General features: G+C 35.3%; 2 protein-coding genes and 1 long non-coding RNA gene across 3 annotated transcripts; 2 read left to right on the top strand and 1 right to left on the bottom strand.

The window, feature by feature from the left end:
• Positions 1-1,131: 1,131 nt before the first annotated feature.
• Positions 1,132-2,553, top strand: LOC140784724 (uncharacterized). Its single transcript, XR_012108308.1, has 2 exons — positions 1,132-1,557; positions 2,396-2,553. It is a non-coding gene; the product is annotated as an uncharacterized lncRNA (long non-coding RNA).
• On the bottom strand, positions 1,722-2,401 carry LOC140784723 (uncharacterized). The gene has a single exon (XM_073132255.1). It carries the CDS (start codon positions 2,290-2,292, stop codon positions 1,903-1,905), a length of 390 nt encoding a protein of 129 aa, XP_072988356.1. The 5' UTR covers positions 2,293-2,401; the 3' UTR covers positions 1,722-1,902.
• An 8,853-nt stretch (positions 2,554-11,406) lies between the features above and the next one.
• Positions 11,407-25,617, top strand: LOC140785340 (tRNA-dihydrouridine(47) synthase [NAD(P)(+)]-like). The gene is made up of 10 exons (XM_073133205.1): positions 11,407-11,805; positions 13,880-13,996; positions 14,106-14,342; positions 16,766-17,039; positions 17,163-17,416; positions 21,424-21,696; positions 21,797-22,078; positions 22,478-22,598; positions 24,870-25,039; positions 25,127-25,617. The coding sequence occupies exons 1-10, from the start codon at positions 11,533-11,535 to the stop codon at positions 25,223-25,225; spliced, it is 2,100 nt and encodes a 699-aa protein (XP_072989306.1). The 5' UTR covers positions 11,407-11,532; the 3' UTR covers positions 25,226-25,617.
• The last annotated feature ends 1,712 nt before the right edge of the window (positions 25,618-27,329 follow it).

Below are 27,329 nucleotides of genomic sequence, written 5' to 3'. Positions count from 1 at the left end.
ATGCTCAAATTTGACTAGTTACATGCTCGCATCCATAAGGCTCAATAAGGTTTGAACTATGTATTGTACACTTATGCTTGATTTAGTCGAACTTTGGTTCAAATTCAAGATTAAACCTATCTTAGTTATTGTTATTTTACAAGCTAGATCTAATCAAGCTCAGCTTAAAAATAATATCGGTTAAATAGAGTACTGTTTACTTATTTTAAATTGAGTATATGTTTTCTTTCTTTTCTTGCTAGGGTTGGTTAAATCCTAAATTAAATTTTGGGATAGCTACCCATCCACCTACCCACAAAACTAAAAGCTCAAAAGTGCCTTATCCTTTGTATGTATAGAAAGAACGAGAGAGTGCCAGATTGTGGTAGAACCTAGTAGACACAAAGAGGATGCAATAAAAGACAACAGCCCAGATGGCACCACAAGTGTAAAGAGCCTGACATCCAGCGTTTCCATGGCGACTATTGCAAATTCGAACACACAGCCCTGCAAATACCATTAGGCATTTGAGACGAAGGCTACTGCGTGAACATTGATAATCAGCAGTGGGGATAGATAACTGGCAAAAATATAACTGAAAAAATTAATAATAAAAGAGCGGCAAACACTTAGATTTTTAGGGACTCCGACTCTGATATTCTTTTTACAGATGGAGCTCCTATCAGGTACAGCAATTTTATGTTCACCGAAGAAATCTGGGCGTTGAGAAAGGCCATACAGTAGCGAGAAAATTAGCAATTCAGAACCTGATCATTGAGATTGACTCTTAAGCTGTACAACTTATAATCATAAATGGAGATACACACTGGTCTGTGAAGAACATGCTCTGTAATATAAAATTTTTTATCAACTTATTCAGAAACATAGATATTACACACGTCTACAGAGAAGTTAATAGGGTGGTAAATTGAATTGCAAATCATAGTAGATTAAGTTCTACTAACTTTTTACGGAGAAGCTTAGACTATCCTGAATTTTCTTTAATTTTGTGTAAAAATACCAATGAGACCACATTTAGGTGTGAAAGCACTCTGGAGCTTCTTTTTGATATTCACACGTAAGTTTCAAGGAATCTTTTAATTACAAGGAAAAAAAAACTAGAAAGGATTAATAAAAAGGGGACAAAGTTGAACCGGCAGAAGTGCTGCCGACGGGGAAAGGCACCAAAATGTCCCTAAATCGGCCAAAAACCCTCAAACCCTCCGCATCGAACTGCTGACTCCCCTTTACCGAAGTACACAAAAGAGAAGAGAGAGGAAAGCTGCAGCCAAGAGCAAGGAAGAAGAAGAGAAAGAGAAGAGGGAGCTAAAAGGAAGAAGAAGAAGAAGAGAGAATAAAAGAGAGGAGAGAAACCCTCTGGTAGGGGTTGAGGAGAGGAGGCGGTGGAAAAACCCGTAGGTTTTTCTTTTCTTTTTTTCCTTCACCCATCACCGCCCACAGAAAAAGCTACCTGATGAAGAGTTTTTAACTTCAACAAATGTCGACACAAATAACCTTTGACCAGGATTTATCACAATCAAATCAGCAATTGAAGAACACAATTGGAAGACCGAAATGGTGCGTCTTTCTGCCTCTCGCCTTTTATCAACTTCTTGATCTCACCTTCTAATTTTAAGCTATTAGGAGAAGAATTTAATCCTTTCTTTCTTCTCTCCTTTTTCCTCTACAATCTTTAGATCCTTCGAAGTGTCCAATACCCATTAATTCTTTTTGCAGAACAATTGCTCAACAGAACTCAAAATTCTTTCATATATAAAGATTTCGTTACATATATAACATGCCGAATTACTACAACAACAACAACAAAAAGGAGAGAGAGAGAGAGAGAGAGAAAGAAGGAAACAACAACTGATCATATCATGTAGAAATATTTACTGATTACTAACTTCTCGATCGAAAGGATCATGGCTTCCACATATCTTGGAAGGTAGGCTGGAAAGAAACCAAGATCAGCAACAACAAAATCACCGCGATCACGCCCCACGGTGAGCTCCCCTCCTGCCGCCCCTCGTAGTAAGGCCTCCTCTGCCGATCATTCTGGTAAAATCCGAATAAACCATCGAAGCTCTCGATCGACGAAGTCCATCCGATGACGATGACGAGGAGGACCGGGATGACGAGGAGAGCCCAGTTTATCTGCTCCTCTGCAGTCTCCATGAAGTCCTCAAACGTGAAGAACCATGACAAGCTGAGGAGCAGCAGCACCATGAGCAGTATCAGCAGCACAGGGTATGGTACAGGAGAGAGTGAGAAGGTATCAAACACAGAGGACTCTCTCCTGTCATAAGCCATTGGAGAGTACTACTACAACAACAATTACATGTAGATGTTTATATGCTTGGCTAGCTAGAGCTATATTGGTCTCCTCTTGATTTGTCTTTAATTTGCGTCACAGGGTTGAGTCAATACTCAATACAAAATTATTGAGTGGAAGAAAGAGAGAGCATTGAAGAATGAAGAGTAGTAGGTTTCTGTCTTTCTTCCTGCTTAGTTGCTGAAAGTGAGGTTTAGAGCAGTGGACACTTTCTTCTTCTCGATTGGTTGAGACTCAAAGAGGAGGACCCACACGGAGTAAAATCTGGCAGGTATTAGACAATTGGTTGCCTAAGGAGATTAGGCTTTCCATAAATATTTAGGAAAAATCATTAAAAATATCCTACATTTTATTTTTATTATTATACACCATATTTATCATTCAAGATTTTTTTTATTTTGCCTAAAATAACTCAAAAACATCCGCCGTTTATTTTTTTTTAACTAGCAATTATCATATAAATGAGTTAAGATAACTACAGAAGCAAAGTGACTAAATGGAGAAATTGTCAAGTATTTTAATTTTTTTTTTTAAAAGTAACCAAATATTCTTTTCTATTTTGTTAATTGCTGTTAAGGTAAGATTAATTCAAGATATATTTGAGGCATTAAAAGAAAAAAAAAATAGAGGTTAAATGATAAATATTTATTTGGTAGGATGTAAATAATAATAAAAGCTAAATAAAATATGTTTTTGATAAAATTTCAGAAAAATCTAATGGTGGTGATGAACAAAATTATTGGGTGGCCTGTAGTGAGAGTTGGAGCACAAATTGTTGTGCTATTGACTTTCTTGGAGCACTTGGAGAGGTCATGCTTTAAGAGCTTGGATAGGGATGGAAAGAAAGCATTCAAGAGTTTTGTGGCTAGTACTAGTTTCATTATCATGCTTAATTTACTGATAATTAGAAATCAAATAATCACATTAATTTTTGGAAATATGCAAAATAATTTAAAAGGGTAATATAGTTACCAGTATGGAGAAACATAAAGAAATGTCAATTACCTAGTTAGAACTCCAATATAAAACTTACTTCTGTAATCTAATTACAAACTATGAAAGTGGTACATGACCAATTATTCGAAAGTTAGAGCTATAAGAATTATATATAACTTATAAGCTAATAATAAAAATGTAAATTATTTGGCGACTTCTAACAATCTCATTATCAGTCAGTACAATGATGGTTTCTTTGGAAATGTTCTCAATATTGGAGAAATAAGTAAAAGATTTTTCAGTCAAAATAGCTCTGAACTACATTGATTTCTTGAAGCAAGATCTTTTCTACAGGAATAAGATATTCCTAGTGACAGTTTTGGCTTACCGATGTCAGATTATTCAGATATGAATAAGAAAAAGGACTTATTCTAAGTGAAAGCAATCAGTTTATAATCCTGGATAACCTATGATGTACTCCATAATCATGACTGCTAATAGATGGGGGGCCATAAATTAAGGCTTTATTTTTTCTAGGATTAGTATGATGGAAAGCAAGGGGTTTGAGGTAAAACTATGGGACAGCATTATTATTGTTAAAGTTTCTGTGAACCAATGCATCCACAAAATTAAGTTGCAGGAATTCAACTAGAAATCAGGACTAAGATGTTAGATAGAAATGATTTGTCACAAGACTAGATAAGCCACTAATGGAATATATCAATGATAGAATAATCTTTGATTGAAACAACCATGATTTATTAAGGAGATGAAACTGATACATGAAGGCATCAAAAGCAAAGAGCTATCTTCTATCTGAAGGTTTATATGGAGGAAATTAAGAATTATTGAGTGGTTGGTATACAGTCAAGTAATCAACACTCAATATGTAAACTATTGAGCAGAGGAACATGAAATTTTGATATATGTAAATCAGTTGATACACACATTCTGGACCAAACGAGTCCAAGCAAGTAGAGAAATCTGGGAGCAAAGAACTTGGTGGTGTATCATTCAAATAGATCCATTATGCATCTACATACATTACATGCATGGATTTGTCTACATGTTACATGTTCAGTATGCTAATGGATTATGCTCCCACTCACATACCCATTAATGAATTTATGCTATGACCCATATCATCATGCATGACAGACTTGACATGCCCAGCCAGGGTAATTAAGGGCACAAAGTGTATGTTTGTTTAACTTTCTATATGTGATAGGTCCCATGGATGAGGTCCTTAGTGTATAGTCAATTACTAGATAGACAATCTGCCATACATGAGCAAGCGTTGAATTATATTGAAGATGGCTCAGCAAATAATCCTATAAACAGGTTGAGTAAGAGGTTCCAAGAGAATGGGAGGTGAACATCGGTCTATGACTTAGGTTCTTAGTTTACGACCACATATTGATAGCCAACATGCTCTGAGCAGGTTAATAATAGGGTAAATTAGAAATTACTCTCATGTGTTTTTGCTTAATTTTTACAATCAAACTTAACAAAAAAAGTACTCATTTTTTTTAAAACTTATTATAGAAAAAATGTCCACCATAATATATAGTCAAATGTCAGAATTGTCCTTCTCCTTATATTAAATTTACTCACACTATATCCTATTCTTCCAATTTAAAACAAAATGCAATTTCAATGTCTTCTATCTTCTCCTATTTAAGATTATAAATATTAAATCTTAGTTATTATCTAATTATCACAGTGTAACTCCCTTAAATATATAATCATGGAATAAAATATTTCAATTATCTTAAGAATATAAGCAGAAAATTCATATCTACGCAAATAATAAGATTATTGTTACGAACTGGCCTGATTCAATCCGCAACAGTTCTGAACTCGATTAAGCTCATAACTTCTGAAGGAATCTGCGAACAATATAACCGATGGATCCTCTTAAATTTTGGATATGTTGTAGCTTTTCAAAAGAGATTTCCAACGAATCCAAGATTATAAGATTTGAACAGTTAGATCTCAAGATATAAACCAAACAGTGGCCGATGGTCAATTAAATCCTAGCTTGATAGCCCTCCAATGGCTAGATAGATGCTAGGTTTACTCTTTCGTGTGAAGAGGAAGAAGTTGTTGTAGAAGATGAGGGTTAAAAGCTAGAAGAGGCCGACCAAAGACTTGGGCGGTGGAAGAAGGAAGGTGGGAGAGTGCACTAATGGCTAAAGACAAGTTAAGGAGATAAAGGCCAAAGCCAATTTAATTATTCAAGATAAACTCCAATTAGAGTTTCCTCCACATATTTATAGAGGCTCACCCTAGGGACCCACCAACTAAGTTAAACAACTCTAACAAACCCTAAAAAACTAACAACTAAGTTAAAACCTTAACAAACCAACAATTTTCATCACAGTATGTTCGAATGCGCCCGATCGTGTTTGAACGCACAATTTGTGTTCTATGTAGTTGCAAACACGTGCAAGCATTTGAATGACCCCATTTGAACGCAGGTCCATGGCGTTCGAACGCCTCCCTAATAAAAGACCTTATTCTCTTAAGCAAACATAAACTAGATAAATAGGCTCATCCCAATGAACCCAATGCCGCGAGTGGATTCAATCCGACCGAGTCGTATCATTATTAATATTAGAGGTATTATGATAATTTATACTTTTCCTTTTAAATTTGGATGAAGAAGTTAATAATTTCATATTAGACTAAATCATAGGGATCAAAGTGATATAAATGAAAGTATAGAGGATTATTGATTTTAGGCACAATCATAAGGAATAATTGAAAATTTTCCCTTAAGAATAATACCACTAAGTCCTACCATTCGTTCTAGAAGACATTTTATAAGATGGGAGATAATTATCATTACTCTAAGAGGATACAGGTAGAATTGTTGTGGCCATTATTATTATTGCGAGTATGGTTTCTTGTTAGTTCATTGCTTGCTTATGATGCAATTCATGCATTAAGCACCGATCATGAGCACGGATGAGTTTTACTTGTTGAATGTTAAGTACACTCTGTTATTATTGATGCCAAGCTAGTCACATTAGTTGTGGAAAAATATCAGAGCATCGAACTATGCAGTGAAGTAGTAGGCATATTTATCTAGTTATAATTAATTTAGTTATTTTGCGCTTATTATTCTTGTTTAACTAATCATTAATTATTTAGGCCTACCCATATGTAGTCGCTTCCATTTAGCTATCTCTTCTGCATCATGTCGACTAACACGGCATAGCTCTCGATAAAGTACTACTAATGCAACACTCTCCCAACTAAGTCTGTTAGTATAGTCAGTCCCGTAATAGTGGAAGAAACATCAACTGCACTGTATCTCTAAAATTGTTTGTAAAAATTAAGCTCTTATTGATTACCAAAATGTAAGCCATAGTGTACTGTGTAATCATCTGAACATCATCATTCGCAAGAAGGTGCCAAATATCTCTCTCAACTAGTCCATACGTAGCGATGAACCACATCTCGCTATCTGAGGTGGGACAACTCCTAGGAGCTCCTGACATACACCATCCCACCGAATAGTTGTGGTCTTCATCACGACAGATCTATGGATGCGTAGACCTAACAGTATAGCAACATTCTGTAACATAATAGTGACCTCTCCAACCTTTATACGAAATGCGTGTGTCTCTAGTCGCCAACGCTCCACTAATATAGTGATTAACACCCAGTCAATATGTATTCTGACAAGTCAATATACATAGTAGAATACGATCTGCACTACGATATCAACTACTCGTGAATCAGGCTACCACTACTCGTGGTACCTACACACCGGAAGCCCTAGTTCCTAAAAATAAAAATGTGAACTATAAATTAGAAAGTTGAGCCTAAAAATAAAAACTAAAAATAAGACATAATTAATAATACAAACCTCGCCTCTTCATATCACCTCAGATCTATAGTGTATTTGCAACCTCAGCATAAATGCATCAATAGGCCTTGGTTCCTCTTCTGCAGCCATTAGAAGTCTACATAACATAACGTAATGTACATAACATATGTGTTTTATTCAATGTGAAAGGCAAAAAAATTCTATAATCGTTTTTATGAATATAAAAATAATATAATCTAACATTTTACCAATGATTTAGGAAAACTTAATAATAGTACTTTTACCTTTACAACTACGTCGATAATGTTTTTCTTGCCTACAAATACTGCATAAGTTTTTTTGGCAGGCTTCCGCTCGTCCATCTTATTACAAAACCTTAACATGTTTAGTCTTTCTTTGCCCACCCGCTTTATAGCTGGATCAGATAATAAAGTTGGACCTCCATAAGGCGAGCAATAATCTTTGTCACAAATATGATGAAACTCAGGCTCTCATATACTCACATATGTCTATACCGTATATATATGTTCAATAAATGGTCTCCAATCTAAATTTAACAATTTTGCATGTGGCAAGTACATAGGTGTATGGGCATTTATATTGTTGCATTTTACTATACGTGTAAGTTCGAATATTTAGATCAACTATTTGAGATCAATCACCTCTCAAGTTGCTCAAATTTGACAATGCAGTAGTAATCTCAAAAATACCATGACGATGATTGAATTCATGAACTGTATACATTCTAACATTCCTATTGGAATTTTCCATAATAGCAATGATAGGAGTAAAATCTTGATGGTTGGCCAATGTTTCATATCCTAATTTTCGTCTAATATATGAGAAACGTACTGTGTGATAAAAAATTATTTTCACCAATGACTTTATTGGCAAACCGTGTGCACCTTTCATTACTTTATTAAATATCTCTGAAAGATTTGTAATATTAACACCATATGGATGACCACCATTATGAGCTAAAGACCACTTCTCCAACAAAATATTATCAAACCATTTTTTTTGCATCTATAATACATTGAGCTATCCGACCCATGTGAAAGTTAAACTTTCGAATATGATTTTTGCAAAACAGACATATGAATATAGTTCTTTAAGCCTCTACCTTGAAATTCCTTGTTACCATTGCTAACCATATGTTAGAGATAAAAATGGTGATAGGCTAAAGGCTCAATCCATCCATTTCTTTCATCATTGATTGCTGCTATAATTTTGACATGATGATCTAAAATCAAACATATATTTTCTCTTTGAAGTACAACTCTAAAGCGCAAGCAAGGAATCAACCCCAACTATCAGCATTCTCACTTTCAACAATTACATATACGAGAAGAAACACATCATCATACGCATCAATGGTGATTGCACTAAGTAAAATTTATTTATAGTTTCTATAGAGATGTGTGCCATCAATACTTAACACTGGCATACAATGTGCAAATCCTCAATGTAAGGACTAAATAACCAAAACATACATTTAAATAACTCTGTATTTCATTTAGGTGAATGAATTTTCTTCCACAATATAACTGTACCCAAATTCTTATGTTGTAATTCACGCATGAATAATGACAATTGGTTATAAGAATTGGGCCTAACCACTAATACATCTTTAATGGACTTTTGTTTTGCCTTCTAAGCTTTTTGATATGAAATTTGAAAGCAATACTTTTTAAGAATGTGTGTTTGCAGCTAAGCAACACTAACAGTTGTATCGTTACTGACAAACATTTTAAGCTCATGTGTAACAAATTTCATATCCAACTAATGGTGATCTTTATTCAAAGAAAGATTGATGCAAGTATGTGGACCATTATATTTAATAATTTCTCACATTCAATGGCTCTTACTTAACACTGCTCGTAAGCTTCATTGACATATATCTTCTTGTTGGCACTTAACATATAAAATAATAGATTTAGAAGTCTTAACTTTGAATGAATGATGTGTGCTAATAGTATCTCTTTAGATATACTTGTACTTTTTTGCTCATAAATAGCATCCCGATATGCAAATCACTGCCAAAATATGCCTCGGAGGAGTAGGTAGGCTAGCAAGTGGATTAATAATATCAACACTTTGTGTCAAATCTATATTGTACATTTGCAGCATCGGATCAAAACTACCAATTAGATCGACTACAATTCCATCAAACTCATCATCAGTTGAATCACCCTCTAATAATGCATCAATATCCTCTTCATTAGATGTTTCAAACAATTCACTATCCCGTAGTATATTGTAAAACACATAATCATTTTGTTCGCTTTTAATAATGTGTGCAACAATTATATCAATAGATTAATCATCCAAACCTATATGTGATAGTTGACTACAGCATTCATTACTTTTATCAGCAATTTTATTAATTTTAGCGACTCCAAGTGGTTCACTAGGGCCTTCATGGCTTGGTTGAGTAGAGCCACCATTAATTAGTTGACCGGGTCCTTCATTAGATATCCATGTAACATCAACTAGTGTATTAGTATAGTTGTATAGTGGAGCTTCAATTGGTGTATCAGTATGGTTGTTTTCTCTATCAGCAATTGGTATACCCTCAATGTAAACTTTCAACATACCTTAGTGCTATTCTGTAATATTAAGCATATCATCAACATCGTCATCATCATCAATTCCAATGAACTGAAGTTTTTCTCCTTGAAAAACTCTATTGCATACTAATTTTATACTCCAATGCTCTGTGCTCATTTTAGTCATTTTTGATATTTTTTCAACCAATTGATCATAACTGCAATTTCTATCCACTTTTAATAAATTTTCTTGACCCACCTTCGTATTTTACTGTACTATTTTGCAAATGTATGATCTTGCAATTGTATAATATTGCCACTCGAAATACATATAATTCTTATAAATATCTAAGGCAATTTCTGAAAAAAAAAATACATATAAGAGTTTATTGGCATCTCTTCTATTTGCCAACTTGGAGTGCAAGAACTTCAGATCATTTGAAGGGTTTAGTTACCAAAAAAAATAAAATTGGTATTTATTTTGATAAGCTATAGATGCACCGTAATTTTTCCTACTATATTATAAAATTATCTTAGAAAGTTCTCAACTACATAAAATTATAATGTAATGTGCAAATATAGTGTAAATGTCAATAGAAATCATTTAGCTCATATTACAATTGGTATGAGGACAATAATAATTGTGTCAATTGATTATTGAAATTACCTTGATATTATACACTACAAAATCTACCAAACTAATTACCATAATTGTGTTTAGGAGAACCACAAAATTTGTCAAACTAATTAAATGATATTACCTTGAAATGGATCTCAGGAGAGAGTGAGGCGGGGTTGAGAGTGTTGATGGATCGTTAGAGACAATGAGGCGGGGCCGCGGGTGTTGATGGATCGCTGGAGCGAGTGAGGGAGAGAAAATGGAGTGCGGCGACTTGATGGTGAAGAGATGAGGAATATTAACTAGAGACTCCTTAGGGTAAGGGTTGAAGTCATGTGAGACGGTGAAGAGTTTAGCATCTCACGTATGAAGCGCTGAACTATTTAACGTTTCATTGCCGACAACTTTAGTATTTTTCTTAAAATGTTGAACTTTTCATCATTTTATTACTGTGAAACACTTACTAGTTTAGCATTTCCCATTTAAGATGCTCACTCCTTAAGTATTTATTTTGCAATTGCCTTCATGCGTCAGAAATCAAGCTCTCGGGTTTTAGAAGCCTTCCTAAAAATGCTATACTCTTCAACATTTCATTACTGTGAAACATTGACTAGTTTAGCATTTTCTATTTAAGACGCTCATTTAAGTGTTTATTTTGCAATTGCCTTCACACGCCAGAAAAGAAGTTCTCGGATTTTAGAAACCCTAATAAAAATATTGAAGTAGTTAGCATTTTACCAAAGTAGTCGAACTGGACAACGTTTCTTTAATGCTTGACTCCAACATTTAACCAACTCATTGATTCAGTTAATATAGATAAATGTTTACCTATTCAATATTTTCACTAAAAAGAAAAATATTGAAAAGTTCAACATTTCCACCAAGAAGAAAAATACTGAAAAGTTCAGCGTTTTACTAAGAATAGTAAAACGCTAAACTTATAAGCGTTTCAGTAGAGCTATAAGTAATCTGACACTTTTGATAATAAGTTTGGGCGATATTTTATTTTGGTAAATTAAATTTCAAACAGTGCTAGTTTGGTCAAAAAGTCAAAATTCGATACAACCTATTTGGTAAAAGAAATTTATAGAGGTTGGCAAAATGATTTTATGTATAATTACATAAGGTAATTGGAAATTAGTTTTATAAAGATAGTTATTTTGGAAAACAATATTGCCGCTAATAGTTTGGTCCCGCGACGGAAAAACCCTACATCCTCTCCTCACGTTCGAGTCTCTTACCTCACTTCTCCCTCCCTCGGACTCGTCCTCCGCCAATGGATGAGGTAATCGATGCCAAGCCGGACGAACCCCATTCGCAGGCTCCTCCCAACTTGCGTCCGACTCCGGAGGAACTTGTGGCTCGTGCTGTGGCGCCCGTGAAGGCCGAGTACCTTCGTCCGCCGCCCGTGAGGTCCAACGAAGACGAGGCTCGGGGTGGACACCCCGACGAGGACGACGACACCAAGGAGAAAAAAAGCACTCTTTCTTCTTCAAATGTTGTCAAGGAGAAGAAGTCCAAGCGACAGCTCAAAAGAGAACGCAAGCAGGTTTGTGGAAAATATATGCAATCGCCTGTTCTTAGATACGACTGAGTAATTCGCCTACTTTCTGGTGTTTGAAGCTTCCGTCTTCTTAGAGTTGGTATCTTTTTTGCCTTGGCCGGTAGAACTTGCATATTATGAGTGATCGATACCTGTTGTCACATAACTACTTGGAAATTGGCCTCCTTTCTGGTGTCAAATGCTATCTTGTTCCTAAATTTGACATTTTGTTTGGTTTATTCATTGAACTCAAACAATAATTGATGTTCTTAAACCGATGCCTGTTTCTTAAATGCCCACCTGGGAACTGGCCTCTTTTCTGGTGCCTAATGCCACAATCTTCTTAAAGATGGAATTTTGTTTGGTTTCCTTGGAAGAACGTGGAAAGCCATATCCTTTTATTTGTGGGACTACTTGGAGAGCAGAAGAAAAACTATATCCCTAATGCATCTCAAAGTTCATGCGACATAATTGACTTACAATGAGATGATACAAATGCTGATTGGCTCATTAAATACTAATATAGAAAACTAAACTCAAAAAGCTCTCATGCTATTCTATTTTCATGATCTTATCTGTTTAGACAATGTCAGGACCAATTTAGAAATCTAGTACCAGCAAATGGCTCAGGACTTCTTCAAAACTTCAAATTCTTCCTCAATAACATTTCAGGGTTTTGAGGAAATTAAAACGGTTTGACTGTTGACTTGTATTGATGCTGAAGTGATCTTGAAGTGTGGGTGCAACTCAAAAAACCTATTTCCGATGAATTCTTCAACAAGAAATAAACATTCTAATAGTGAGCTCTCATTAGCTGCTAAGGATGATGATGTAAGATTGAGTCTTGAGTATTTGGAATACCTTTGAGGATGATGATGCAATATGTATACTGTTCCAGCCTGCTAAGCTGCAAAATCTGCCAGATCATACTGGTCACTGTTGTAATCTGTTTGCACTAGTATGAGGAGAAGCATTATGGAATGTAGGTGTTTAACTGGTAGCTTGCTTCTTGCAAACTTCTATTATCTATATATTTGGATCTTGAAGTTCTGCATAGGAATTAAGATGCTTGATGTGGCGGGAATTACTAATGTGTTCCGTAGAGATGTGTCATCCAATGCTCATTAGAAGATCTTTATAATCATATATGTACACATACACATACACATGTACATCTGGAGGAAATATGGAAAATAATATTTGGTTCACTACAAGCTCCAGCATGTTTTCCTCGTAGCTATTAGATATTTTCTGCTGCTTGGATTTGAAAAGCTTCTGTATCTGGTATTTAACAATTAAAATGAAGGAACTTTCACTTTCAAGACTCATTTTGGTGACTTTGAATTGCAGCCTACATCTTGTCTTTGTTCACTTCCATTTGTCACTTTTTCTTATCATTGAAGGTAACATGTGGCAAGGTTTAAGTTAGTTCAATAGAAATTTTAGTAGATCTTTTTAAAGTATCATGACGGAAAAGTGATGAATTTATTTCTTTATAAAAGATTCATAAAACCATAAAATTTTTATTTGAAGCTTTTCTTTAGATGGAGATTTAGCAATAGATTTATGTTTAATTTCTAATAGAAAAATATGTCCTTAGATTAGACAGTGAAAGGTGTTAGAATATTACTAAAACCTTTGTAGGTATCTGAGTGATTTATTTCAACATGTACATATTCTTGAAATTGTTAAAATAGCAGCCATAAGGATATAATCATAAACATGACAACCATAAGGATACCTACAAGGCTTGTGGCCTATACTTTATTGAAATTGTTAAAATATCAACCATAAGGATATAACAATAAATATGACAACCATATATGCTTACCATATCCCTTTTTGTTGGCTACGTTTATCTTCTGCTTCATCCCTGTTCACCCAGTGAATATGACCATCAAAGAAGAGGGCAATGGCTGACAGTCTTCCTTGGCACATCTTTCAGACTGGTTTTGGTTGACTGATCCATTCCGGTTGTATCACATTAGTTTTGATGAACTTTTAAGTACAGATGCTAGGTTACTAATTGGATGCTACAAACTGTATATGATGACATCCTAATCCAATATGTAATGTCCAGGAACAAAATTCTGTGGTACATATTTGTACAGAAGTAGCAAGAAGTGGAAATGTGGATTCATGCCCCTATGGTGGTAGTTGCCGTTTCAACCATGACTTGAACGCATATTTGGCTCAGGTTTGGTTGTTTGTCTTTCATTCATATTGCATCTAATTATTGAATATATGATTATTGCACAAGTAAACATCTATTTTGTAGATCTAAGCCTGAGATTCAATACATGCAGAAACCAGCTGACCTTGAAGGAACTTGTCCATTCATCGCTTTGGAAGAGCCATGTCCTTATGGAGTAACTTGCCGATTTTCAAATACACACAAGAATAACATCCCTTTGGGACCTCATAATATTCCTAGGAAGCGTGATGAGATCAATGTTTTAAAAAAAGATCTTCAGAAGCTTTTGTGGAAGAATAAAGTTAGTTTTCCTAAGGCGGATGCTCAACTCAAAATTCTTGGGCTTAAGGTACGTGGATATTAAGGATCTCACTACTTACATCTTTTCTTGAACTCAAAAGTCATTCTGATGGTGGTTTCAGCAATAAATGAGTCCAATCCAGCAACTTATTTGTTAGATCTCTTTATCTGGTATGTTTTGGCTGTGAATTTTCCATTTTGGTTGTGGCTCGATTTCCTAATATATCATTGCATTATTCTGGTGAAAATCTAAGTTTAATTTAATGCCTAGCTGTCCCATTTTTCACTGATCTACTATAGAAAGCAAAAACTGATATTAAGGCCAATAGTCATGGTTTGAAGTTTTGCCAAGACAGGACAATTTCAGTGGAAATTCATTGCAGAAACTAAGGCAGAAACCATTGATGAGGCCAAAATGCAAGATTATTGATTTTGACCTTTGTTTCAGACCACTATCAGCTGAAACCAATGTTTTGAAAGGTGGTCGACCGCAGGTCCTGCGGTCGACCTTACCCACCTAGAGCCAAGGCAGAAGGTGGGTAGCAAGGCAGTTTAACAATTTTTACATAAAAAAATTATATATCATCTATTTTTATGTTTTAATATTGATTTACTGTACAGATTACAGAATCAGTAAGATAGTAACTTATTAATACCAGTAATAAAAAAAATTAAAAATAGTAAAAGGTAAAAATAGTAATCAGTTAAATAGTTAATCACCAAATAGTAATTCACATTTCAAATTCCTCCTGTTAATTCACATTTCAAATTCTAATCAGCAACTATTTACTTAATTAGCAACCAATTCCTCCGAGGCTCCGAATATAATGCAAGACAGTGGGAAAGAAAAATCAGAAATCTTAATTCACAGTCTCATTAGCATTTAGCAATTAATTCTTCTAGTTGCCTAAACGAGAGTGGGAGAGACTGAGAAGTGGGAAAACAAATTAAGAGTAGTTAACAATCAATATTTTGAGATGGGGGAAAAATGCCATTGGTGGGAAGAACTGGGAGAGACTGAGAAGAAAGATCAAAGACATTCTGCTTGCCGTCGCCAATCGTTGTCGGTCATCCACAATAATTGGTTGTCGCTAACAGTCGCGATAGCTTCCATGGTCACTAGTTGCTGATCGTAGCTGCTATAGAAGATGATCGAAATTCGAAAGAGAGGTTTAGGGTTTTGATGGTTTGATTCAGAGAGAGAGAGAAGAGAGTGTTTTACTATTTTTTTCTTTCTACCAACGCCAACCCTGATGGTTGGGTGGCCACCATGGACACCATTATAAACACCAAACCAATTCTTTTGGTCTATGTTTTTTCATTTACGTTTTCAAGGAGAAAAACCAAAACCAACTGAAATAGAAACAAAAAAATTGAACCATGGCTAATACTTTCCATAAATCCTCTTCTCTATTTGTTAAAGGAAATTCAAAAAATTCTCCTTGCTACTAATACTTTCCCTTGATGCGGACCAGCTTGGGGGTACTTGAGCTTTGATATTAAATTGATGTAATGTGGATAGTTCTAATACCAAATGATATGAACCAATGATAGAGGCTGGTTGTAGGTGCAGATGATAATGGAGGTGGAGGTTGATTAATTGATGGAGGTGGCTCGACAAATAATGGTGGTGATGGTGACTTGTGAATGTGGTAGATGGCTGAAGACTACGATTGACATACAGTTGTAGCAAAGAAAGGCAAGGGGGGAGAGATCAGAGGCAAAAGAGACGCTAGGGCTAAGAGATATAAAGAGATAGAAGAAAAAAGTAATCTATTCAATCATTCAATGCATGCCTAAGATACAAACTATAAAACCCTATTTATATAGAATAATTAAACCTATATAAACTGGTCATCAACTCTTTCTTGAATTGTAACTCCATTTCGTCCTAGATAGAGTCTGAATCTAAAGAAAGTCCGAATATAAAATGTGTAGACCATGACATCACGATCTAATCCATTTGGTTTCATATTATTCATACATTGTATGAATATTTTATGATTATTCTACCAAAACAGTGCAGATTGTAATTTACTGCAATTTAGGGATTTACACTAATTTTTAATTCAGCCTCAATTCTGATTTGTATCGTATCATCTCTTTTCTTTTTATCATTGATGAAATAGGGTTTTTGGGCTAGAAGGAAATCATAAAGCCTGAAGCTTGTTGAGTTGGGCTTGTTTTTAGAATTTTCCTTAAAATCTATTGGGCCTGAACAGATCCAGCCTGGCCTGGAATATTTGTAAGCCAGGGTCATGGTCGGGCTTAAGATCCAAAATACTGGGAATTCAGACCTAAGGTTGGCTAGGCCAGGCCTGGATCATGCAGATCTCTTCAGTTGCTAATCTGCCAGACTCTTAGATAATTAAATTACATCTCTGCATCATTTCTGTTACAGTTCTTTTGAAATTAGCTGTATGAGTTGCTTCTCTTTTCTTTTCATTTTTCTTGAGCAGTATTCTTCTGCAGGGTGCTAACAGAACGAAGGAAAAATCAGAAGTTGACCATGTGGAAATCCATCAAGATAATCTAGATGGATCATATGATCTTCACGGAAATGAGAAAGATAAGATGCTCTGCAGCATGGTTGAGAAACTAGAATGTGCTCCAGCAGTGTGTGCAGAACAGGATTGTTCAGATGATGCATCTGTTATGAATGGCTCATCTTTAATTGATGAGTCAAGACCTTTGAAGAAGACAAAGAGTCAAGTTGATGAAAATCAGAAAATTGATATTAGTAGCGGTTGGTTTTTAATTAAAATTGCTCTTATTTAGTGAAAGTTTATCAGATTTGGTTCGAATGCTTGAGATTCAAAGTTCCTTATTTTAACAACACTTTCTGACTCAGTAAATGTTTTATGGACAGGTGCATCTTGCACTGAAATAGATTTGAGAGATACTAATGAGCCGAATAAGCCATCACCTGATGGATTGAGTTCATGCAAAGTTGACCTAATTGTGAAGCCACATCCACGTGAAAGAAAGCTTATTGATTTCAGAGAGAAGTTATATCTTGCTCCACTGACTACTGTCGGCAATCTTCCTTTCAGAAGGGTCTGCAAAATTTTAGGTGCTGATATTACTTGTGGAGAGATGGCTATGTGTACAAATCTCTTACAGGTTTGTCCACTGAGATGTTCATTTTCCTTACTATTTTTCATGAAATTTATGTATATTAGAGAAAATGTGAATATTTTAAAAGATCATCTTCCTTCAAACCATAATAAATTGAAGTACAAACAAAAATTCATGTTGTCATTTGAATGAATGTAGGAGTATCATATGCATGAATTATTTTATCTCTTCCTAAGTAATTTAATCAAGAATGTAACTAGACTTTTGGATGGCTTCAGATACGTCTCTCGTGAATGAAGAATATATGGTCCTTTGTTGTACGATACAAAATTCATAGTGGAGGAAAGGGAAGGTTCTTTACTAGAAGAGATGAAGTGTTTAAAAACCAGGAAATTGGTGAAATACTGCCCTTAGAAGATCTATGAAGTGTAGTTTTGGATATAGGATATGGATATACGGATACGTCAAATATCAAAAAATAGAAATATGCTACACTAAAGATACACTAGGAGTATATACAAATATCTAGTTTGAGGTGGGTTGGTCATGTCCAATCTGTATTTTAATCAAGAACCGTAACAACAATCTGTATTTTTGAAATGAGCAGTAGCATTCACAAACTTCAGAAATATTATTCTCATGCCCGAGTACACCAAGAAAATTAATTATATTTATTATATTTTGTCTACTCCACCCATTAAGATTAGTGTACAACCAAATATATCTCAATATAAATGTGAAACTCATGTATTTATAACTCAAGATATTTAGTAGCAATATCATTTGAACTAAGAGACGCAACATAAAGAAGTTGAAGCAACTACTACAACAGCAGGAAGAGAGAGAGAGATACGGAGAAAGGAAGGGAGAGAGAAGGAATGACAGAGAAGAAAGAAAAACTAAAAAGGGAAAAAAAACTCTGGACGGAGAACGTCGCCGAAGGTCTACTTGATCGTAGGTGGTGGAACTGTGAAAAAGAAGAGAAAAGAGAACATAGAGAGTGTGAGAAGGTTGGGATTGATGTCCCTTGGGTTGGATTCGGGTTTGATCTGACCCATTTTATCCCGCCCGAATCCGACCCATCCTAGCTCCGTTTTGGGCAGGATTGGTCGATACGGCTGATCCTGCCCAAAACATATTAGCTGATACCCCAGTCGAAACCAGCCAAAATGGAGGAACCATGGTAAAATGTATGTAACGTATATGTAAATGTATATGTAATTATGTATAGGTATATATGCAAATATGTATATATACATATTTAAGCACATCGTTATCAAAAGAACTAGTCATTTATTGCTAATTGTTAGATACTCTTATTCAAGGTTCCTAGTTTCAATTGATTCGCATCCTACTTTGAAACCAGGCCTATAGATCGGTTTTGGTGAGGTATGGACTGGATTAATCGATAACCAATCTGGATCGGACGCATTTTGGCCAGATTTGCCAAAACAACCCCATCTGACAAAAAAAACTCGGATACTAGTCACCTCATCTCTCGAAAAAACCATACTGAAGTCTTTCAATGATTCGTCAAATTAGAAATCTGACAAACTTCTACGACAGATCCAGCAACACCGTCTTTGACATACCTCAAGTAAGTTTGTTTTCTCTCTTTTTAGTTTTTTGGTTTTTCCATTTCTCCTCTCCCTCGATTCTCCCCACATCGTCTCTTTCTCTGGCAATCTCCCCACCTCTTTCTTTCTCCAGCAACCTCCCCACCTCTCTTCTTTTCACTCTCCCTCTTCTCTTTCCTCTCTGTTCAACAAGAGAGAGAGAGAGAGAGAACGATTTTATTTTTTTAGACTTTTGACGCTTAGTTAGAGAGAGCACATGAGGAGAGATTGTAGGAGAGAGAGTTCGCGATAGAGGGATAGAGAGAGTTAGTGGGAGAGAGATAGAGTGAGTTTCTTTTTCTAATTTTTAGATTACTGAGCAATTCATATATTCATTTTTCTCTTTTTTTTTAAATTCCAAGGATTTTCTTTTTTAAAATAATTTTTAAAATTTTAATGTATTTAAAAGATATTTTGATATGAAAATCCAATACTGATAGCCGATAGATATCATTGTTTTGGGCGGCCGATCCTGATATTTGGAACTTGCTTACATTAATACCAAAGAACAGTGATCTATAAATTGTGCGTTGATTATGCTTTTATGGCATGAAATCCTAAACCAATTTCCTCTAGATTTGAATTCATAGATCATGCATATTAATAATATCTAGGGTTAACTTTGTTGCATATATAACCTTCTTGAGCTAATAGAATACCTCTCTAATTTGACTTTTCTTCATTCTTGAACCCTCAAAATTATCTAAGTATCCTTTTTTTTCAAAATCGAATATGTGAAGGAAGTATGTGAACACTTATCCATAAAGTATTTGACTATTATCATATTTGATAGGGTCATTGTATTGAAAGGCGGTCCGGGATGGTAGTAGTCATCCCACCATGTAGCACCTAGGAGGAAGGCGGGCGGCAGGATAGTATGTCATTTTTAATATATAAAATAAATAAATATGCAGTTATATACTAATATAGTGTATTTATAAAAAAAATTATACTACTCCAAAATACTAAATAGTATGATTAAGGGTATGAAACAATCAACTACCTAGCATAACAGATTAAGTGTAATTCAACAATCAAGAGTTCAAGATAGTGAAATGTAAACCTTGATTTTTTAGGAATCTTAATTTACAAGCTACTTAGCAATTATTTCACAAACTATATTTCACAAACTAATTAGCAATTATTTCTCCTATTAATTCCTCTAGCATAACAATAATTCAAGAATCAAGACGGTGAATTTATTTAAAAAAACTAGTCCGCCAATGGGAAGAAGTAGGAGAGAGTGAAAGTGTGAGAGGCGAAATATCATACCATTGTCTATAATTGTCTACTGCTTGCCACCGCTTTCCATAGTCGTTTGCTGTGGTTCACACTCCACAATCGCGCAGGAGAGGACGATCGCGAGAGAAAAAAAGACTTGAGGGGCGATCAAGAGAAGGCTGCTGCCGCTCGCTACTGCCCTCACTACTGTCGACTGTGGGAGAAAGGAGAGTGAGAGGAGATGGGTTTAGGGCTTGTCAAGCGATAGAGGAGATCGAGAGAGGAGAGTGAAGAGTTATTTTTTTTATTATAACAGTTAATTACTGAATTCTTTTTTTAATATAACAGTTAGTTATCAACTTATCTCCCTCTGACCTGAGAAGAAGATCCTATCCGATCTACTTATTAAATTGGCTGGCTGAACTGCCTGCTCGCCAAAGTGGGTCGCCCGGCCCGCCTAGCAGTTTAGCGCTTAGGCAGGAGCCCATCTTGTTACAATGCATTTCAGCTAAGTGGGGCGGCAGCCATTGCATCGCACCGACATGGCGGCCGCCAAAACTACCATTGAAGACACTGAATAGAGTACCCCACAAGATATGGCGAGAGTTTTGACATATCCGTGTTTCTTAGTGAAGGATCTTCTTTCCTTAGCTGGTGCTTTTATATGCATAATCTTGAAGTCTTGTGGCCATGTTTATAGCTGTACAATTCTCTACTTGGATTTCCTGTATGTTCAAGCAGCTTCAGAGTGATAAATATTTTGCTCTGTTCATTGCTAAAGAAGGGTTTCCTGGAAATATTTAGCTTTACTGATCTGAAACTTCAATATTTTGATTAAAATTTTCTTGCTAAACAAGATAAAAAGACATCCCACTGCACAAGGCTCCCACTTACGTAGGGTCTGAAGAGGGAGGATTTATGTAGCCTTCATTTCTGCTACTTGATACATACCTCAATGTAGTGCAACTATGATCAGTTGGGAATTGGGATTAGCCCATTCTCTTAAGTTATATCTGCTGGAATAATTGAACTTGATGAAAAGATAGGAACTTATCCTTGTGCATGTGGTATAGATTGAATTTTAATCTATGGCTATTTTTTGTATAGCCATTTTAATTTGTTTGCAGAATCCATATAAATTTAGACAAAAATTTCTGATTAATTGTTTTTGGAATGCAATTTCCCTTTGTAAGCGAAGTTTTTTCTTTGCTAAAGGGGCAAGCTTCAGAATGGGCATTGCTGAGGCGACATTCATCAGAGGATATATTTGGAGTGCAAATATGTGGGGCTTATCCTGACACTGTAGCTCGTACAGTTGAGCTTGTGAGCAGTGAATGTTCAGTTGACTTTATTGATATCAATATGGGGTGCCCGATTGATATAGTTGTCAACAGGGGTGCAGGGTCTTCTTTGCTTACGAAACCAATGAGGATGAAGAGTATTATTCAAGCAGCATCTTGTACAACTGACAAACCTTTAACAGTTAAGGTAGAATGCCATTTATGACTATATTTGTCAGAGCACTCCATATAAAATGAACAAAATGGGATGTTATGATCATTTTGATCTCTATATGTTTTTATTCTAGGTGCGGACAGGTTATTTTGAAGGAAGAAACCGTATTGATTCTCTGGTTTCAGACATTGGTGATTGGGGAGCCAGTGCACTGACAATACATGGTAGATCACGCCAGCAACGCTATAGCAAACTGGCTGATTGGGATTATATATACCAGTGTGCACGGAAGGCCCCTGAGAATTTGCATGTTTTAGGAAATGGTGATATATTTTCATACTCTGACTGGAACAGGCAATTTGCCAACTGCACTGAGCTATCTAGTTGCATGATTGCTCGAGGTGCTTTGATTAAGGTTTGTTTGTTTTTTTCCTTTTCCCCTTCTGATGATTAGCATATACTTAATAGGACTTGATTAGGCTACCAATAGTTGTGAACACCTTCACCAAGGATGTCTTGGTGAATTCACCGAGTCAGAGATGAAAGCTGATGCCCTTGTTAAATGGCACTTGTTCTTGTGTGTTACAAGACCTGCGCTGCAACTTTGCAGATATGTAGCTATATGCTTTCCTTAGTGCCATCAGCAATTTTGCAGATTTTGTAGCTACATGCTTTTTGTAGTGCCATCATGGACTGAGTTCTACTCCGGCATTTTTTTCAGCTCAAACCACTTTCTCTGATTAGAGTTTTGCTGTGTTTAAAAAATCTGCATTATATTTTATTATGTTTTTGATTAAGAATTTACTCTTCACAGCCATGGATATTTACTGAAATAAAGGAACAAAGACATTGGGACATTACTTCTGGCGAGAGGCTTAATATTCTGAGAGATTTTGTTCATTTTGGTCTAGAGCATTGGGGCTGTGATACAAAAGGTAGGTAGTGCACACCATTATACTGGTTCAGCATTAAATATTTCTCTTTTTACACGGAATGCTGTACTACTTGCTTCTGAACTGTTGCATAGAAGATGGACTCCAGTTTTGCCAGTAATTTGTAATGAATAATTAAACTCTAAGCTTGGTTAGTACAGTACCTCTTTCTTAGAAGATAAAACACAACTGGAGAACCTTCTTCATCATGTAATCAATTATCCTTGATACTTTACTGTATGTGAAATATGTCAAGAAACAGTAGTCTGGAGCCGCCCAGAATGAGGAAGTGAAACCAATTAAATATCAGTCCAATCAAAAATAAATCTATCATTTACATTTTGACACTAATGCATAAAAACAAGACAGATCCCAGATGAAATGCCTAAGGGGACAAACAAATGTAAAGAGATCTGTTAGGTTTGGAGTCTCTTATAACTACTCAGTATGTTAATATCTCCTGCTTGTCAGGAACAATTTGATTTTTTTATTATGGAGATTATAATTTCTTGCGTACCAATATGCAGCAGTATTATATGAATGATTAAATTGGACATAGAAGAAGCTTCCTTGTTAAAGGTAAGCAAGTATAGGGTTAGGGATATATGTTATTTGATCTGTATAAGAACAGTGTCTGGTTTACAAATTACCAAAGGTTATGGAGATTCAGAACTTTGTCAAGCTTTATAACTGTATATCTTTAAAGGGAAAAGGTCTCTACATTTGCCTTGGCTTTATACTAATAACATGAGTACATGACTACTCTTAGTTCTGTGCTGCCAACAGATACAAAATAACTGAGATGCTAATCAGATCCTTTTAATGTTACATCTCCTTAGCATTTAGTCTATATAAGTTTTGACATCTAATAAGCAGTGGTCTTTTTAGCTGCCTCTGTAGGTGTGCGCATGAACTGAGTTGTTGGGAAGAGTCTAATTAGTGAGAGACACTCTTTAATGTTAGTGTATCTTGACTAGTATTTACTTAATTTGTGCCTGGACTGTGGACAACCTTTATAGCCAAGATGAGTACATATTACTTTATCCTTTTCCCCATTGAGTTGAACTAAATTGGTTCTGCGTCCTTCAGAAAATATTGGAAATCTGATTAGCTATGATGAGATGCAGCCCTATCTGCACTAAAATTAGAACTTCGGTTAAGAAACTTTTTGAAAAATAAAAGGCTAACAAACTGTCCCACTTTCTTTGGGTTAAGTGGATGAATTGATGGTAAATAATTTTCATTTTTGTCTATTTTCTTTTCCATCTTAAGATAGTTAACATCTTTATATGACCAATCCTCAAATATGCAATAGAAATGTTGCTCGAGTTGACAATAAAGCTCTTCTAGTTGAACATGACCATTTTCAGATGGCATGATAACTTGTACTGATCCTACTTTGAATTTTCAGCATCTTTGGATTCAGCGCATACTCTTTGCATCCCTTTTCTGATTTTCCACTCAGGTTTAGTCAGTATAATTGACAAAATCATGTGAACATGGCTTCATGATAAGTAGAAGCATAAACTGATTCAATAACCTTGAATGCTTTTGGGTTGGCAATTGACATAGAAAGTTTAAATTTGTATCACAAGATCATGTATGGTTGCCAATAGTGTGCCTGAATTAGTGGTTTACACTGGTATTCCTATTGCTTTTTGTATGTGCAATAAATTAGGTTATCTCCTAATGTCATTCTTCAAAGATCTAGCGAAATCAATTATTCTGCTATGTTGCATATGGTGCTTCGACGCGCCATTACTGCAGTTGTTCATAATACGTATTCTGCCATGCAGAAGTTACCTTCATTCACTAATTAATCTTCTTTCCACCATGTTTTGGAACATTCTGTGGTGTATGAGCCATCATTAGATCAAAATGAAGGAAGAAAGTTATAGTCATGGTCCGAATGCAAAGAACAAAACTTCATATCTTAACTATTTGGTTTACTTGATCCTTTTTATCATCATCTATGGTGTCTCAAGGAATTATCTCACCAAATTATTACTATTTCTCAGTTATGCTGGTATTCTCACCTTTATTAATTAAATAAAATTAATAAACTTTCCATCCATTTTGTTTAGACTGCTCCTTTTTATCTCTACCAAATTGTGTGGCACTCCCACCTCTAATGATTACTCGCTCTTAAACTATTATATTCAATAGTTGAAAGTTTGAAACTTTGAAACTTTGAAACTTTGAAACTTTGAATTGATGCCTCTTCTGGTTTGGTAAGGAGAAAAGTATAAGCAATTATATGCTCCCACTTCTCAGGTGTGGAGACAACACGTCATTTCTTGTTGGAATGGCTAAGTTATACATACCGGTACATACCAGTGGGCCTACTGGATGTTGTTCCCCAACGCTTAAATTGGAGACCACCTAGCTACTATGGTCGGAATGATCTTGAGACCCTACTGGCCTCTGATTCAGCTGCCGACTGGGTAAATCTTCTAGTTCTTATCTTGTGTACAGTCTTTTATTATGTTATTAAAAGTGAATCTTGACTTAGTTCCATTTATTTATCACAGATTAGGATCTCTGAGATGTTGCTTGGCAAGGTTCCAGAAGGCTTTAATTTTGCGCCAAAACATAAATCCAATGCATACGACCGTGCAGAAAATGGCTGATTAGGGTTATTACATTGTGTGATAGCAGTTCTGTGCATTTTTCTCTGAGCCAGCTTGCCATCAGGCCTTCATGGGCTCTCAGGGTGTTTGGCTAGAATGAAGCAGCACAACTTCCAAGTGCCTCTTAGTTACTTCCATTCTTCTACATTTCTGCAGAACAAGGGAAATTTTGATAATTAACATAAGCTCTAATGTATTTTGGTTTGCAATTGTATGATTACAGGATTGCTATTGGCATTCTGTTTGCAGAAAGGTTTATTATTTCTTCCATGGACGTCGGATTCACTACGGTGCTGATCGCAGCCCACTGATGTTGTAATTTTTGGCAAGGAGTTAGCAGCTAATTTAGTTGTTAAACGACTGGATAAATAAATTGATTTATTTGTTTCTTATTCTACCATGTATTGCCATTTCTTGGTGTAAAATCTTGAAGGACTGTTACTAAGTAGAAAATTTCAAATCCATATAAACAGAGTATCATAGCTTACAATGTGCTCGCTGCCTAAAGATAATGTTATGTACCTTCAGTTTTGCCAACCCGAAGATAGATATGGGGTTATGTTTAACGCGAATTAAATGCAAAGCGAGGAATGATTGTGACTATACATGGGTTAAAATAATTCTGTTTTTTTTTTAATGTTTTTGAGAAATTCCTTAATTTAATACTTATTAAAAAATAAACCTTTCTTTACTGATTTGTTTTTAGACTTAAAAAGTCGTATTAGCTATTATAGTCTAATAGTTGAGTTCTATTGGTCGAGTAGTTCAATTTTTGCTTGTTTATATTGGGGTTGATATTTAATTGACCTTTTTACTAGAGCACTGAGAAGGGTTAGTCTCTTTGGTAGATTTTTCGTTGAGATGCTATAAATATTAGGAAGGGCTAAACCCTCACTAGGGGTGGCCAAGATTAACTCGACCTGATAATTTAATATAGTAATCTGACTTTTAAATAGATTTGGATTTAGTCTAATTAGGTTTGGAACATAAAGAGTCAATTCATCTACCCAATTGGTGAATAGGTTGTGTTTATATTTGTTACCTCAACCCAATTAATTTGTTTATAACTCGGCTTACTGACCTGTTTATAACACAGAAAGAAACTCATTTATGATTAAAAAAAATACATTTACAATCGAAATAAACTCATTTATAATTCGATAACTTACTTATAGAACTTGTGCTATTCGATAACCTGAGTAACCTGTTTAATAAACATGTCTTATTCATGTCTAGAAATTCTGACCCATTTAAAAAATCGGTTATATTTGTGTTTGCATTATTATAACTCGACCTGATTAAAGTTAAATTGAATCAAGCTATATTCAGGCTTGAATCAAGCCTGAAATAAGGTCTAATCTAACGGTGGAAGTATAAGAACTAATATAATGATATTATGAGCCTTTCAATATTTAATTTAAGGTTCATATTAGTCATACATATTTTATGTTATATAATATTAAATACTATATTATTAATTTTGAGCCTGATTGAAACAACTCATGATCAAGCTCGACTCGAAATTAGTTTCAAACATACTATATAGATCAAGCTTGAACCAACTCACCTTCAATTCGAGCTTGATCGAGCTTTAGCAACCTAAACTCTTAGCCAGCTTGGTTATTTTGGTAGCCCTAGAGGCTTATGAGATGTGGGAATCTCTGGAGCGATTGAATTCACCATGTTAGAAGTCTTAAACATTAGAGGCTTGCTATCGAATTGTCCAAATTTTGGTCTCTGATAGGATAATCTTTGGGGAATTCCACTAGGTCATGATAAGTAGGATCTTTTGTATGTTCTCTAGGAGCCATCTACTTCACGGTGGATGCAATCATCCATTTGTCACTTGAGAGGTTTGTCGAACTAGACAAGAGGTAGCTAGCAGCACTTGTTCTTCGAAAGTATATTCTTTAGCTTGAATTGTGGCCCTATGAATTATGCTGATTAATTAAAGACTCAATCGATTTTACCTTCAACGTTCAACAACTTGGATTTGAGTATTTCTTAGTTCATTTTGCACCGCATTTGTGGTTGTATCATGAATGAGAGTCATTGAATCCTCTCGTCCTTTTGTTTTCACTTCAGATAAAGGATTATGAGGTAG

The sequence above is a fragment of the Typha latifolia genome, chromosome 3, assembly GCF_019914945.1.
Source record: "Typha latifolia isolate L0001 chromosome 3, TyphaL0001v2, whole genome shotgun sequence".
Lineage (NCBI taxonomy): Eukaryota > Viridiplantae > Streptophyta > Magnoliopsida > Poales > Typhaceae > Typha > Typha latifolia.
This window is presented reverse-complemented; position numbering and strand designations above follow the sequence as displayed.